The sequence below is a fragment of the Vombatus ursinus genome, unplaced genomic scaffold, assembly GCF_900497805.2.
Source record: "Vombatus ursinus unplaced genomic scaffold, bare-nosed wombat genome assembly UNPS02015089.1, whole genome shotgun sequence".
NCBI lineage: Eukaryota > Metazoa > Chordata > Mammalia > Diprotodontia > Vombatidae > Vombatus > Vombatus ursinus.
The window spans coordinates 5,005,839-5,024,007 of NW_020954867.1; the positions used below are offsets into that span (position 1 = coordinate 5,005,839).

Here is an 18,169-nt window from a genome sequence, read left to right on the forward strand (position 1 = left end):
CACACACACACACACACACACACACACACACACACACACACACACACATACGTGTATGTGTGTATATATATATATACACACATATATATATGGATATGGATATGTATATTATATAGATACCTTGACAGATAGACATAAACTCCCAAATTCATGCCTCTAGTACTAAGCTCTAAATCTGTATCACCAACAAAGTACAGAATATTTCTTTTGGGATTTCAAAAGTCATGTAAAACTCGAAATATCCATTACGTCTTTATCATCTTTCCTGCTCAACCTTGTCTTCCTTCCTCATTATATTGTGATACCACCTTTCGCCTGTCCCCCATGCTCAAAATTGTACAGTTATCTTTGACCCATCATATCAACTATAATATCCAAGCAAGGGAATGAGAGGGAATAAGCATTTATTAAACACTTGTGATGTGCTAAGTGTCTTACAAAATAATCTTATTTGAGCCTCACAACCACCCTAGGAGGTGGGTGTTACTACTATCGTCATTTTATAGCTGAGGAAGTTAGAGGCTAAGTATTTGTCCAGGGTCACACAGGTAATAACTGAAACCAAATTTGAGCTCGGGTTTTCCTGACCAGTGCCAGCCTTCTCTCCATTGTGCCACCTAGCTGCTTCAATCCAGGTGACAACACCTTTACAAGTTGCCTCAAATCTTTTCTTCTTCATTCCAACTGTCATTACTTGGAACCACACCTTGATTATGTCCTTAACAGACACTTATAATAGCTTTCCTATGGGTCCTCCCATGTCCACTCTTCTTCCCATCCATCATTCCACTAACAGAATTATGTTTATTAAAAATAAAATATGGTCACAACACTCCTGTACTCAAAAATCTTATTTCAGACAACTTTGACTTGCCTTTAAGACTCTCTAGTCTAGTACTATCAAGATTGTCTAGCCTCAAGTCTCATTAAATATCATGAACTCCTAAACTCCAGCCAAACCAGTCTACTTGCTGTCCAAATACATATTATAGCTTTCCACTTCCATACCTACACTCATGCTAATTCTTCTTTATGCCTGCCATATCATCCTTCTTCCATCCCTTCTAAGGTCTAACAGAGTCTTTAGAGCCCAAGTCAAATGCTACCTATTCCAGAAACATTTCCCAAGATCCCTATTAAGCAATGACCATTGGATTATGATTTTTAGAGTTTTGGGGGTTTGTTTTGGTTTTTGTTGTTTCTTTTAACTTTCAAATGCACTTAACACATAATATTAAATATTTTTGTCTCATTCCTCTCTTAAAATGAAAATTATAAAATGTGAGAGATAGTATTTTTACATCTCAGATTTCTATCATCCCCAATATCTAAGACACTGCAGAAAATAGAAAAATAACATTTACTGGATGGTGTTGAAACATTCATCATAAAACTGAATCTGACACTAATTAACTTCAGATTCTTAAATTAATAAATTTATCTATTATAACCATTTCATAGAAGAATAACTTGGTAGCAAAACAAGAATGACAAGGACAAGAGACACGAAAGAAGGGCCTGACCAGGTTTGGGAGGTCTAATGGACTATTATCGTAGTTTCAAAGAAACTTCGACAGAGTGACTCATTCTGCTAATTAAATTATGTCCCATGAAAACAAGCCTACATGAACTCTGAAATGTATTATAATAGCCAACAGTCTCTGTTTAAAATCAAGCACAATCTGATAGTTATAAAAAAATCAACCTATCAAAGTTTCTACAGCTACATAATAGCTATTTAAAATTCTCTAAATCTACTTGTTTCTAACTTGAAAAGAAATAACAAGTAAGAAAATGTCTCAACAAAAATTCACAAGAGCTTCTCAAAGAATTAAGCGCTGCTTGAATTTTGAAGGGAAGAAAAGAAAGCAGATGCTCATCTGGTAGCCCACGAAACAAGGTGGTGCAATTGATAGAGTCCAGGATTGTTTAAACCAAGCATCAACTACTTATTGGCTGTATGACTCTGGGTAAGTCACTTAACTTCTGTCTGGTTCAGTTTCCTTAACTGCAAAATGGACATAATAATAGTGCCTACCTCTCATGGCTGTGATGAAGGTTAAATGAGATATTTGTAAAGCATTTACCACAAGTGCTTGGAACACAGTAGGTGCTTGATAAATGCTTATGGCCTTCTTTACTTACAGTTTTGATTTTCCAGTAATTGGTAAAAGGAAGTTACCATCCCATATTCAAAAAACCATCTGAAAATTATTATAATGTGCATGTATCCAGTTTTCTTTTACTTTATACGTCCTTTTAGCAACTTAGGGAAAAAAAGACAATTTATCTTTGCTATACTATCTGATCCAACTGTTACAATTTAACCTATGTTAGTTATCCCGCTTAAAATTATGCTTTCTAGTGGTGGTAAGTACATTTATCCTAAAAAAATCAAGGTATAACCCTGGAAATGGGAAGAAGAGAGTAGAACTACCAAAAGATATTTAATGGCATGAGATAAGTAACTAAGAATATAAGAGTCATCTGTGGGGTTAAGTTGTCTTGATTTAATTCCCAAAGTCATGTCCACTAGTACCATTCAGCTATTCCAGAGGAACTAACAGGTCCAAGTCCACAAGATTCTTTATTGTATTTATTTTTTTAAAAGAAGAAAATTTGAAAAAAAAGAAAAAAGAAAAAAAGAAGGAAATCATAAAGTTTAGGTGAAATTCACTAAGTCATTATTTCCAACAAAAAAAGTTTCATGTTAAAAGAAAAAAGCGAGAAAAATATAATTAAAAATACAGCTGCAACAAATATAGATGATAAAGAAATTCACTGTGATATATAACATTTCTGGAAAAATGACATGCTCCTGATCTCTCGCAGTCACTTTCTGCTTTGTAAAACATAAAAAGATAAAAAAAAATATAACTTTGTATCTGTGTAGGGAAAACACTTGAACAAACCAAAAACAACTATGAGATATTGCTAAGCATCTCAAAAGATTAGAAAGGTAACAAATGTTTATTTCTGAATCCTATTCAATACTGGTACGAGTGAACTTTTTATTAAAAACTGTACTTTAAAATAAATCAAAAAAATTTGGGGGTAATCAATTATCATAAATGAGGATCAGGTTTTTAAATGAAACATCTGAGAATGTTGAAAATGATGGATTTAATTTAAGGATTTTACATATATTAAAACCCAGCTATAGAAAAAAGTTAAAAAGGTCAATACTCTTAGGACACATTCTTTCTCTAGCTAGATACCAAAAGTAAATATCAAAAATATCCATGTCAAATAGTCACAAAGAAACAAAGCTGTTCAATAAACATTAATTCAACAAGTATTTATTGAGTGTCTACCACATGCAATGAATTTTACTAACCTCCACAGAGAATACAGATACAAGTAAGATAATGTACTGGCTCATAAGGAATTTATGATCCAGCAAAAAAGATGAGACATGTAGACAAATAAGATAGTATACTATGTAGTAAAAACTGTTCAAGGAAATGTTGTTGACAGAGGATTCATATGTTACCTCGTTTAGATCAAAGCACCTGTCATTCTCACACTACACAAGCCAAGGAAAATCACAAGACCCTTTTGTTTTATAGGTCAACAAAGCAGGAAAAAGTAGTGTCACAGAATATTTCACTACCAACTAAGTCTGACACAAAATGTCCTGAGTACAGAGATATGAGGGGTGGAGAGAGGAGGAAAAATGTCTTTATTCCATTTATAAGTTGGTATTAGCCTATTATTCCATTGAAAATTTGATGTTCAATATGTAATGTTCTCCACTCTCAAATCCTTTCCCCAGCCTACTCAAGCCTTTACTTACATATACCATTCTTATCTATAATACTGCTGACTAGTCATCCTACAAAATTATATTATTTCTTCTCAAGTGGGCCCTCATTGCCACAAAGTAATAAGAGCATCATAGATTTACAGGTCATCAATTCCAGCTCTCTCATTTTTAAGATGAGGAAACTGAGGCCCAGAGTAAAAGGGTCTCATAGTGTTTTAGCTGGGATTCACACCAGGTCTTCCTGACTCTAATTAAACATTCTATTCACTAAAGCAACATTGCCTTCCTAAAACTTTACTCTTCCTTAATTGACTCTCTATAGCATTTGCCACAATGGTTGTTCAAAACTTGTTCTTCTCTCAAGTCTACCCTCATGATGTCATTCTGTTATCTCCCATCTTATATTCTTAGTTACTTATCTCATGCCATCTAACCAACCAAACTCTTAGAAAGAGCCACCTATATTATCACGTCCCAATTATCTGCTCTTCCTCACTTCTCAACCCCTTTCAATATGGCATCAACTCATCATATCCAACTGAAATTATGTTCTCCAAAATAATCACTGTGATATCTCTTAGTTGCCAAATTTAATGACCTTGTCTCAGTATTCATCCTTTTTGACCTCACTGCATGATTTGATGTTGCTGACTACCATATCTTCTGAGATACTCTGCCGGGCATTCCTTCTCAGTTTCTTTTGCTGGACCATCATCCATACTCTGCCCCCTAATTGTGTCATACGAAAACTCTAACATTTTCTCTTCTCTCTCTTTACTGTGTCTTTTTGAATCCTCATTATCTTCCACAGGCTCAATTATTATCTCTATGCCAATAACCCCAAAATCTATATATCCAGGCCTAATATCTCATTGTGCTCAAAGTTAGCATTTATTATTGTTGTTCAGTCAAGTATAACTCTTTGTGACCTCGTGGATCATACTGTCCATTGGGTTTTCTTGGCACAGATACTGGAGTGATGTGCCATTCACTTCTCTAGTGTATTAAGGCAAACAGAAGTTAAGTGATTTGCCCAGGGTCACACAGCTAGTAAGTGTCTAAGGCCAGATTTGAACTCAGATCTTCCTGACATCAGCCTAGTACTGTATCCACTAAGTCATCTTGCTACCTTAAGTCAGCATTACCAGCTGCCAACATGATACTTCCCAGGGGATGTACACCATTAGATACCTCAAGCTAAACATATCCAAAACAAAATTTACTTTTCCTCTACTCTACCTCTATTTTGGATTCTGCTATTTCTGCTAATGGCACTACCATACTTCCAGCTATGATTCTATATGGGAGAGGAGCAGATCTCCCACACACAAAAAAAAAACATCTGCTATGCTTCCTACTCTCTAATCATCTCCTGCATGGCTTTTCAACCATTTGGCCATCTGTGTGCACCAGCTCCTTCCTTGACCTCAACAGTTATGGAACCATGAACCATAATCAAGTCAACTCTGCCATTGTCCCAGGATAGGGTGTGTCAATTTACTTACCTACTGCCCTACTTACCACCCCAGTAACTTCCTGGATCAAAGTACCTGACAGGTTATCATACCCCTGTGTGTGTACTCTCTCCACCAGAATATAAGTTTCCTTAAGGAAGGGGCTATTTTTTCCTTTTATTTGTATCCTCAGAGACAAGTATAATACTAGGCACAACGAAAATACTTAATACAAATTTTTTATTCATTCAATCAATGATACATACTCCCAACTGGTCATCCTATTTCAAATCTCTATCTACTCCATGTCATCTTCCAGATAGCTGCTAAAGTAGTAGATCTGACAATATTATTTCCTTGCTTCAAAACAAAAACAAAAACAAAACAAAACAAAACAACCCTTCTTGGGTTACTTATTGACTACAGAATCAAATATAAGCTCTTCTATGTGACATTTTCAATTTCTCAACCATTTTAAATAATACTCCCATTCATGCATTCAGTGGTTCTTCTTTCTGGCCTCCTTACTGCTCCTTACAAATGACAATCTTTCTCCTATCTCTGTGCCTTTGTATCCATCACTTATCTGTACTCATCTCCTTGAAGAATCAGTTCAACTGTGCTCTCTTTATGCCCTCTTTCAATCTAATTCACATAGTTACCAGTGTCCTTCCCTAAAAATTAAAACAATTTATTTTGTATATTGCATAAATGTAGGTACATATATACATACACATATACGTGTACATGTTGTCTCCAAGAGAATATAAACTCCTAAAGGGCAAGAATTTTTTCACTTTTGTCTTTTTTCATCCCCAGTGCCTAGTACATCGTAGACATTTAATAAATTCTTATTTATTGATTTTGACACTTTTAAAAAACTACTTGGAAGTATCAGATTAAGTTTTTCTGAACTTTCTACTCTACAGTTCAATTCTACCAAGACAGTAAATGTTACTGTACAAATATCTTGGGTATTGAGTATTAATAGAATTTTAAAAAATAATCCTAAGCTTGCAAATAACAATAACCTAAAAGAACATGGACACCAAATAAAACTGTACAGACTGATGAATAAAAAGTTGTCTAATATAAAATATGCAAATAAACTCAAGGGCCAAATACATATCTAAATAATGGATAGTGATACATCAAGGAAGGGCTTCCAGTAAGGACAACTTTAATTGAATAAAAAAAATTTCTATTTTATGAAAGCCCACACTGATATATTAGTGTAAAAACTATCTTTCCATTTATTTACCTGAATCATAGACTCTGCCAATTGTGTTTCATCTACTTCCAATATCATTATTTTTATTTCTTCATAAGGCACACGAAAAGAACCCAGAAAGATTGCTGAAAAAGATTGAACACGTAATGAGAAAAGATGAATGAGCAAATAAAAATAATGAATGAGAAAAAAGTCTGATATTATTTTTGAATCTATCAAAAAGATGCCATGTCAAACATGAGAATCTGACAAATTTCATAAAATTACAAGATAATAGCTTTTCCTGAGTACTTGTTTTGGGCCCTTTTCAGTTCTAGGACTCAACACTAAAATCCATATGTTCTTAATTATTTTGCTGTGGAGAATTATATTTAAGGTTTACTACACACAGACAATCGCAAAAACAATGGAAGAATTTTAATGTGATAAACACTTGATGCATTATAAATCCATTTGAATAATGAGATTTGATGCATTTTAATATCATACATTAGGATTTTAGTCATGCTGAAATATTTCTTACATAGCCCTACATAAAAATTTTAATGTTTGTTCATAGTCATTTAAAAAGTTTTTCTAAAAATAAAAACCCATCAACTTATTAAGCAGGTTGTGTAAAAAGATCACAGAACCACACATGAAAATTAAGAATCAGAGATATGTTCTTTCCCAAGGATATGTAGGTAATAATTGAAAGATGAGGATTTGAATCCAGGTTATCTAACTCCACATTTGGTATTGCCTCCTTATGCATCCACAGCAATAAAACATACAAAAATCTCTCAGTTGCCCAGTATCTTAAATTAAATACTTAACAATAATGAATTTTTTATGTCTTATTATCCCTACACCAACCATCAATTTTTCAAATGTTTAAATCAATTTTCATGGAATTCTTTTTTTTGGGGTAGAAACATTATTGCTATTTCACTCCAACCTAAATTATACATACTAAATAAAGCCATTTTAATGTATACTTGAAAACACAAGAATCACAATGAATATTAGTTATTGTACTTTTTCACCCATTCATCCATTCCATCTGTAATACAATCATGACTTCACTATCTATTAAGACAAGTCATTCTATTTGTTCCAGCACTAACTGACCACAAAGTCCTCTGTAGTTCTTCTAGCTTTTTATTCATCACCTTATTTCATTTTCTTCCACAGGAAGTTATCGCTATTCCCTGTTTTCTATGAGGCTCTTCTACTCGCAACTCCTAATCTACTGTATTATTTTTACATAGTAAGAAAAAAACCTAAGTTATTACATGGATGTTCCATGTAATAAACAAATAAGTTTAGTGACAACTAATTTCCTCATTGCCAAGGGGCTTTATTAGAGATTATTTTATTTCATCTGGGGCCTCTGTTCTAAAAGGTTGATGTTACCAGAAGCCTAAATGCAACATAGATAAGACTTTATCATATATGCAAGTATCAATGGTTCTATAATTGGCACAAATATGATAATCCTATTAGCAATCAGTAAAGTTTCACGTAAAATTCATGATTTTCTCCTTAAATCTTAAGCTTCCAAAAAAAATGGAATCTTATACTCAAATTTCCTTACTGTCCAATGCGAAAGGTATTTCTTGATATTTTTGACTATTTTCTTTAAAAAAAAAGAAGACTTCTCCTGATGTTAATCTATTAAAACCGTTTAGAGTTCTAAAAATTATACAGAATTTAAATTTTTTTAAGACGTGAGAATTCCAAAATGTACATTCATCACTCTGTGCCCACCTCCCCAGGGCAGTTATATTGTAAGAAAAGAATAAAAGCAATGCAAATTGATTTGTTGATTAAGTAAAATAATCATTTGCTTGGAATGAAACATTACAGAAACAATTATATACTGAAACAAAACAAAACAAACCCTCTTTATTATGTCATGTCACACAAGTTACAAATTCAATGAAATCTAAGCAATATAATGAAACATAAAAGGAGAAATATTACTACCTTCTACCCTCTACCTTCAGCCCTTACACATACATGTGCCGGGATGGCAAAATTTCACTGTATAGCTACTGTTCCTTTGAAATGTAGACTTTTGGAAATAGAATATTTCTGTTAAATTCTATTATCAATATTTCATTAAAAAATTCATTCATCTCTCTGCTTTAGCACTATAACTATGTCTAACATACTGAAACACAATTTTTCCCAATAAAGACTTTGAAGATTTTAGAGGGAATAATGGCAATTATTTTGTCATGCTTTTTTTATTTTCTTCACTGTCCCTATCTTCTTTAACTATAAGTAAGGTTTAGAGGTTTAACTTACTATCAAAAATAAATCTTCAAAATACTATTATTCTTTTACCCTACTTTTAATCATCATATGCTCTGAGAATGTATACAAGAGGTAATACCTTTTTTGGAAGAAATAAGCTTAATTTCATTCTTTAAATCCTTAGTTTCCGTTTCCAGAATTTAACCACTTAAGTTGCCCTGGGACAAAAACAGTATTTTTGTTTGTTTGTTTTTTTGTTTTGCTTTTTGGTGAGGCAATCTGGGTTAAGTGACTTGCCCAGGGTCACACAGCTAGTAAGTGTCAAGTGTCTGAGGCTGGATTTGAACTCTGGTCCTCCTGACTCCAAGGCCAGAGCTCTATCCACTGTGCCACCTAGCTGCCCCAAAAACAGTATTTTTGAAATATATTGTGTAAACCTACACTGAAGAAATTTACAGCAGGACCTAAGGAGAAAAGAAGATAACAATACAGACACACTGTCACTTAACTAATATGAGAAGATCGTTAACTTACAAAGGTTCTGGGCAATTTTGGAATCCAGAACTTTCAGTTCTTTAATTCGTTTCTTTATTGTTCTCCTCTCTGCAAAATCCTCCTCTTCCTTTTTCTCTGCAAATGGAAGATAATTATTATAAATAAGCGAATTTCATATAGAAGAAAAGCACCATTAAGCATCAAAGAACTAAAAACATTTATTAATTAAATAATCTGGCAATTTGAAAGAATTAAAACAAAGAAAATCCTAATTTTTTAAACCAACTGCGGAATCTGATATATAAATATACAATTAAAAAAAAGGCATCATAGACATGTTTCAGTTACTCTCCTTAGGGTCAGGTCATAGTCATTCCAGGAATACTTTTGTCATAGAAAGAGTGAAAGAAAGATGTGTGTGAGAGCAGACAGGCATGTATATATATATATATATATATATATAAAAATAAACATGCATGTAAATCATATATAGCAGAATAAAGCAATATTTACTCTGAGGACACAAGGACATTTTTAGCCAACTCAGTAGTAACATACAAGAAGAGCCAAATTTAGAAATCTAATTTATCAACTAATTGCATTTAAAAAATTTTTTTTACTGTCTTTCCCTTCTATACATGTAAGTAATAAAGATTTGGAGATCGAATCTACTATCAAAAATAAGTCTTCAAAATATTCCTTTATATTTCATATACTTAAAAAACTTAAACATTAGATATATTGATCTAAATCAAGATCAATAAACTTTCAAACTTTGTAATACATGATATTCCATTCTGGAATATTGCATGAAAGCTTTCTAAAAGTTTTAAACTTAGCACCAAGTATCACTTATAAATTATTTATCATTAATTTCTTAGAATTTGAAAAACAAAATGAATATATTAGAAAACAATTTAAATTTAGAATACTTTAAACCAGGGGTGGGGAACCTGCAGCATGGAGGCCACATGTGGCTGTCTAGGTCCTCAAGTGAGGCCCTATGAGGATTTGTTCTGCACTTGAGGACCAAGACAGCCACATATGGTCTTGCGCTGCAGGTTCCCTACCCCTGGCTTATACTATGACTTGGAAATCCATGTGTTTAACTTAAATTTCTCCCCCCCAATCAAAATACAATACAGACAGATGATTATCACACATGTATAGATACAAAAACAAGCACAACAGCTCCTGGGAGCAGAGTGTTTTTGAATTCCTCAGTTCTTAACATAGTACCTGGCATGTAGAAGGTGCTTAATGAATGCATGCTGATTGACTGTATGAAAAATCTGTTTAGTTGGTAAAACCATGGTCCTAACAAGTTAAAGGTTCAGTCACAAAATGGCTCAGTTACCTTATTATGTTTTGTAGTTAATAAAAGGGTACTGAAGATCTAAACCACCCACAAATATACATAGACATGGAAACATCCCAAATTTGAGGAATTGGCTCCTTATTTATGCCTCTAACATATATGACATTATATTCACATGTATTTTGATGGGGGTTAAGGAAATTAAATTAGTTTGAAAGCATTGCATAAAATATGCTAAATTTAAAGGACCTAATATATTCAGTTCGTTTTCCAAATTAAAAAAAAAACCCTAATGATCAATAATTGTTCAGTACTAGTTGGTAAAAACTCTAAAATTAAGCACATACAATTTGTTACATATGTGTGAGTGTGAGTATATAAATATGTACAGATGCACATGTATCCATCTACATACATACAACCTGTGAAAAATCAAACAAAACTGATAAAGAAACAAGTTTCAGGATAGCTATATCTTGATGGAAGTCAGAAATTCTAAAAGACAGAGGATAGGAGGAAAAGTATTGAAGACATGGGGAAGCCATGGAAAGGCACAGAGTTTTAGACACAACATCCTGTGAGAGGGACAGACAATTACTAGACACAGAGCAGTATGACTAGACCAAAAAGTTCCTAGAAGAAGGTGAGGTGAAAGAAGCCTAGTAAGAAAGAAAGAGAACAAATTTTAAAGAGTTTTAAATGACAAAGCAGAGGGAGTACAAAATTAATGAGAACAAAATTAATAAATAAGAATAAGCAAATTCTGTATAAATCAAAGATTGCTTGTGATATCTCATAAATCTGACAAACTTGTGGTTAATGCAACGACAAAGATTTCTAGGCCAAATGTGCTATATTAATCTATTGCAGTAGAAATTTATTGATGACATATTGTAAAAACAATAATGAACTGACAATGCTATCATAGATACCAAAACAACCAACCACTATACATAAAAGGGAGAAAAAACATATAACTAAATAGGTATATATAAGGATTTATACAATCAATGGATAGTAATTTCAGAGGGGAAGGCATCAACAATTGAGGGAAGCTAGAAATTCCTCCAAAGTGATGGGATTTGAGTTAAATATTGAAGGAAGCTAGAACAACTCAGTGTCAGAGGTGAGGAAAAAGACTATTTCCAAACATGGGAGACAGCCAGTACAAAGGCAAAAAAGATGAGAGCTGGAATATCAGTTATGAGGAACTAAAAGTAGGACAGCGTGTAGAGAAGAGATACACTTTGAAATTTGTCTTCTTTCTTTAATTCATCCTTTACACAAATACCCAAACCACCTTCCTAAAGCCCTAGTATAAATATGACATTTCCCTTCTCAAAAATACTCAGTAACTATTGTGAGTAGCATAGAAAGCTAAAACAACTCCACTTTGTCTGTAGCTTCTAACCTTGCTTTTATTGCAGTCACCCCTCTTCCACTACCCCCCTCCCCGACCATTTCCAACCTTTCTTACTGCTGAAGCAACAAGGACAGTCCTACCTATTATGACAGGGAGGGTTACAAGCTTAGCTATCCTTATGAAAAGGTTACCAACCCAGCAACAGGTCTGTATAGCATATCCCCTTTTCCTACCCTGCAAGTCACTAACAACAGCCTGTCCAGTTCCAAGGTACTCCATACTCAATTCTTGAAGTTTTGTCCTTTTGTTCCTTCAAGGATTGTCCTGTGCACTGGTAAATTCTGGTTTGAGTTTGGGTTTGGGTGTGGTATTGGTTCTGGTTTGTCGTGGCACTGACAATTTTACCCACAATAATTATACCTATAGTACCTGTTAGGATTCCCAGACAATGGACCCAAGGAATTGCAGGTGTCGTGACCTGGAAATGACACAGGCTCTTCTGCTTTAGATAGCCCTTAAAGGTCAGAGCTAAGAACCTGGTCAGTATTTGTATTCAGGAAGGTGAGAATTGGCCATGCTGCCCTGATCTGCAAATGTCAATCCCCCATCTGATCAATTAGGTGATTTGGTCTGGTCTGATCTGGTTTGGTTCTGAGCTAAAAACTACTTGCTCTGGATTAAATGGAAAAGACTTCACCAGCAAGAGCTTTTGTATGTCTATCTTGTCTTTGCTTCAGTCTAAGTGCTTTTATTTGTGTAATGCCTAGGATGTTGTCAGCATTGTCTATGTTCTGTGTCTTGGTAAATCCAACTGACTTTTTCCTGTGGTCTGATCAAAGGAAAAAAGGTACAAAAAGAATGAAAACTTTTCTGTGGAACTTTCAAAGCCTTCAAAAGGAAAATCAATCTCTTTCTCTCTCTCTTTCTGCCTCTCTCTCTCTCTCTCTCTCCCCCTTTTTCTCCCTCCTTCCATCCCTGCAAGTCTCTTCTGGCAGGACCATTAGGGATATATTTTAGTTGTTAGATAGATAGATAGATAGATATAGATAGATAGATAGATAGATAGATAGATTAGATAGATAGATAGATATAGACATACGTAAGGAACACAAAACCCTCATGACTCTAAAAGAAGGAGATGAGCATACAAGACTGACATTTTGATCTTTAGCAGTAGACAAACTGAAAGTAGCAAGTCCTACAACATGAAGTATAGGACTCTTGGGAAAATTGAGATTCTGTATAATACCATTCATAAAAATAGATCCAGATGTGATTGAATTTATTTTAGTCTCATTTTAAGTGAGATGTGTTGTCTTATTAGGATAACTGTAACCTTTGACCCTTATAAGTAAATTAGGCCTTAATGGAAACGATACTTAATATTTGCAATTAAGGCAATATGTTTAGAAACTGCAAGAGTTTTGTTAAAAGTATAACTGGATCAAAATTATTCTATATTACTCGAATGCAATCAGTATAGAATGTCAAAAGTGATAAAGTGAATAAAGTGATTTTCTATGTAAATTAACTTGGAGATGCAGTCAACTGAATTGATGTCATTTGATTGGCAATAAGTTTTGTTTCATGTTTTAAGTTTATAACGCTATTTATTTATTATTGTGTTTCTAAATTTTCCCATGCTGTGAATTTTGGAAAAAGACAGTATAAAAAATCCTGTTAAAAAGATGATGCAATTGTATCATCATATCATTTAACTCCTTTAGATATGGATGCTGTGAAATTATTAATTAAGTTATTAGGGGCTGTTTTCACAATGTTAAAACCTATCAAGTATTTTACTGGGTATATTTTTAAAGAGAAATAATAATTACTTACAGTGTGGGAAAAGGAAAGAAAAAATACAACCTTGTAAAATCACCTTAATTGTAAAACTTCTCAAGTTTACTTTCTACTTGGAGAAGATCACAAAATCTTAATAGCTCTTTTAAAGGACTTGCTAATGTTGTGAAATTCTAAAATAATGAATTGCTTTACTGAGAAAATGGGATCTTCTCCTTTGATCACAAACATCCCTCACTAAAGTGGAGGGGGGAATTTACAAGTTTGATTATAATACAGAAGTGATTTGATGATAATTTTTGATTATGAAAACTATGAAATAATAACTGGAAGTAATCAGATTTTTTTCTAGGTTTAGAGTGAACTATCATATATTCCCTATCTATGTGAAATACCAGAATGTAATTATTTTCTTAATTTTCTAATAACTGATTTTTACACCAGGAAGAGTTTAAACTCAAAAAAAAAAGAAGAAAAAAGGAGTAAGAGGAGGAAGAAGAGAAATAAGGACAAGGAAGAAGGAGGAGAAAACAAAGCAAGAAGAGGAAAAGAAGAGGGAAGAAGAAGGGGGGTAGGAGGAGAAAGAGGAAGAAAAAGATACTAAGTGATTTTTTTTTAAGAAAGGCCTGATAAACTTTTTATTGTTAAACATTATTGCAACAACATTAGAGTTAAAATAACTTTTTTGAGCCCTCAGCTGTGATTAGTGAAACTTGTTACGTGAGGTAAAATTTCTTAGAACTGTAATTTGATATGGTCAAGGGAAGTGTCATGAGCTGCTCAAAGGGAGTGTGATCTAAGAACTGCTACAAGTAGATTCCTTTGTCTGGGAAAGTTGAGGGGATGACTTTCTGTGAGTGAAGGTAAGAATCTCTTGACTCAGTGTCCCCAACATGTTATTTCCTTTTTGAACAGGAATGTTTCCCACCTGGTTAATCTTGAGCCTGGCTAAGATATCCTGTGAATAACGTGGAAGTTTTCTGTACAACTGGCTGTTCCAAAAGGTTAAATATGACTTTTACCTGAAATCAAATGGAATTAGTGACATTTTATCCTATTATACCTATGTTAAGTCACTTTGTGTCCTTAGGCTTAGGACTAGAGGGCCTTCGTATTGTTTAATCATGTCTCTCCTTCCTTCCATGGCAAATCTCTATAACCATGGCAGGTAAAAGCATAAAAAATTTTTTTTTTTTTTTTTTTGTAATGAACATTGTTGTTGTAGTACATCATCACCACTGATAAGAGGATGCAAGTATATGGTACTTTATTGCATAGCATACTGTGTTGTTCTTCCTATAGTTCTGTTATTTATAAGATTAGCTCCATAAAGTCTAAACTAGTTTTCATTACATGAACTAATTACTGAAAAGCCAATTTCATTTTGTTTAATTTTAATGAATTATACTAAATCATCACTAGCAGGCTTTAGAAGCATTACCTAGACACTCTCCACAAGTGACCTGGAAACAAGATTGTCAAGGAAATAACTCCACTAACCTGCCTTGATCCATCCACAGACACCTGAAGATTATAGACACTGCCTAAGAACTTGACACCCCTAAAACTATAGCTATATTGTATTTCTTTATTTATCCTATTGTAATTTTATTTGTTTTACTAGTTGTGTGTATCCTACAGATCTGTTACCTGTCCCAAAAGTGGCTTATCACTTCCACCTGGACTGATACGAATTTGGGAATTGTTTAAAAAAAAAAGTGAGACTATTTTAAATCTCAAATGGGGGAATTTTGGGCAGCAAAGAAAGCTAAAGCAAATCCAGTTTGCTTAAAGTTCCTCTATCTTGCCCCTGACCCTGTTTGTATTGCAGCAGCTCTATCCCACCTCCCCCCCATCCTTCCTATTTGAGACCTCCCTTACTGCTGAAGTAGCAAGGACAATCCTATCTTTTAGGATGGCCAGCATTAAAAGAGTAAGCTAACCTTAAGAAGAGCCTTTCCTGGTACTATTCTTGCATCAGACCTGTCCAATGAAAGGCTACTGCATCTCCTACTCCGACCCTGCAAACCACCAGCAACAGCTCTGTCCAAAAGGAATCACATACCCAATGCACCTCTACCTAAATTTAAACCTACATAAGCTTTGTTCTTTTGTTCCTTCAGGGAGTCTCCATCCCTGCATGAACAAACTCAATAAATTCTCATTAGTTCCTAAATTTTGGTTTGGGTTTGGTTTGGGTTTAGTATTGGTTCTGGTTCTGGTTTGCTGTAGCACCAATAATTTTACCCACACTATTTATGACCAATATATTAAAATACATTTTTCATATACTGGCATCCAAAACTTTCTATAATCTCAATTGAACTTCCCTTTCTAGATTACTTTTAGATTATGATTTTTCAGAAACTATTTTCCAATGAAACTAAACTACTACTTGATCTCCGGACTCAATATACCATTTCCCAGCTCCCTGCAGTTCATGCACATCATCCTCGATTATCTTCAATGGATACAATTCTCTAATTCTACAAACAATCCTATTCTTCCTTTAAGGATCAGCTCAGGATTTATCTTTTTTGCAAAGCTTCTTTTTTTTTTTAAATCCATGTACCTACCAGTTTCTCTTCCACTTCAACTTGGCCGGCAAAAAAATTTGCAAGGGATCTCTCTTTTTGCCTCCATTCCCCTATATCTTGTACTATACTTAATTATATGTCTTTTGAACAAACCAGGAAAACATGTTTGTGCAGTACAGGGACTATGTCATTTTTCAATCTTTATAGAAAAAAATCAATAAGTATTTATTGAGTATTTACTGTGTGTACTATGCTAAGTACTGCTGATACAAAGAAAAAACAAAAACACTTTTGGTCTTAAAAGAATTCACATTCTTATTGTACACAAATAGGCATACACAAGATACGTGAAAAGTTGTTGTTTCTTGATGGAAACCAGGAATTCTAAGAGACTAAGGACAGGAAAGAGAGAATTGAAGGCAGGGAGGACAAGTAGTGAAAAGGCACAGAGATATTACATAAAGCATCCTATAAGAGGGACAGGTAGCAAGTAGACACAGACTAGTATGACTGGACCACAGGGTTACTGGAGGAAGCTAAGGTGAAAGAAGCCTAGTGGAAAAAAAAAGGGGTGCGGGGGGGACAGAATGTGAAGATTTTTGTTTTTGTATTTTTTCTGTGAAGTGTTTTAAATGACAAACTAGTTTAAATTTAGTATAAGAAGAGAGGGGTTTACTCAGTATATGATGGCCCTGAGTAGTATCTTCTAAATAGTAAATTCTGAGTAAAAATTTAAATGAATTGAATCCAACTGTTCTTCCATTTAGTACTGAAAACCAGGTCCACTTTTTCACATAGACAATACTATGTGAAAACAAATGTCATTGCTGTACTATTTATTCAGGCTACAGCAAGCAGTGTTCTATAAATGCAGGGAGATCAATTTAGCTTCCAGTTATTTTTGACAATGATTTGCAGGATAATCTAACTGAGATGGATCTCTAAGAAACTTCAGTGCAGGATAACGTCCTCAATTGCACTGAAATGCCCTCCCTTTTCAGGTGATGCCACTTAAAATCCACTTTCAGAAAAGTAACATAATGAACATACTCAGTGCTTCCTCAGTAAGAAACTGTATGGCCTTAAGTCATCTTTATTTTCATAGACCTGTGCTTTGGAGAAATAATTACTTTCCAGAAACAGTAGTTGATGGGTTTTTAAATCTATCTAATCATATATTTATTCAACAAACATTAAGTGTAAGTCACTGGTGTTGACTTTTGTTTCCTTAAATTTAATTCAATATCATCATTTTAAGCAAAATATTACTAAAATTAGAGATTTCCTAGGGTTTTTTAATAACTCACATCTTATTCACACTACTAGCAACATAAACATACCAGCAACATAAACATTCTACAACCTGAAGTTTAATTATATTATTATTGATAATAATAACAAAATGAGGTAACCAGGCTTCTAAGATTTATAAAGTATTATATAATATATATGTTACCTCATTTGATTCTCACACCAATCCTATAAGATAAGTAATATATATTATAATATATATATATAAGGAAATATATATATATTACCTCATTTGATTCTCACACCAATCCTGTAAGATAAGTGCTTCAGATATTATGCTCATTTTCTGGATGAGGAAATTCATATTGAAATAAGTTAAATGATTTGCGCAGGGTCATATAATTAAAAAGCATCTGATGCAGGATTCATTTCAAGATCTTCCAAACTTCAAGTTCATAATTCTAAACTATTGAGATGCTCTCTTAGTACATAGATCTTGGATAGACCAGGTGTGGATGATGGAATGTTCCTGGATAAAATAGGAGAGAGCAGACTGGCTTGTCTTTAGGAGATTTCACAATACTTTTAACAACACTAAGTTTCTCCCAAATCTAACTTAAAAAAAAAAAAAACACCATCTGAGGGGAAAAAATTATATATACGTATGTATAGATATAGATAGAGGGCACAGGGTGAGTTGAAAATGAAGG

At 33.7% G+C, this 18,169-nt stretch overlaps 1 protein-coding gene across 4 annotated transcripts in view; it reads right to left on the minus strand.

Moving 5' to 3' along the window:
* The window catches only part of DIAPH3 (diaphanous related formin 3), a 426,288-nt gene that overhangs the window by 227,042 nt on the left and 181,077 nt on the right, over nucleotides 1-18,169 (minus strand). For all 4 annotated transcript variants that reach the window (XM_027846174.1, XM_027846175.1, XM_027846172.1 and 1 more), the window contains 2 exons: nucleotides 9,227-9,322; nucleotides 6,482-6,576 (listed from right to left, as the gene is read on the minus strand). In XM_027846174.1, the coding sequence (XP_027701975.1) occupies nucleotides 6,482-6,576; nucleotides 9,227-9,322 (191 nt within the window). The remainder of the gene's footprint in view (nucleotides 1-6,481; nucleotides 6,577-9,226; nucleotides 9,323-18,169) is intronic.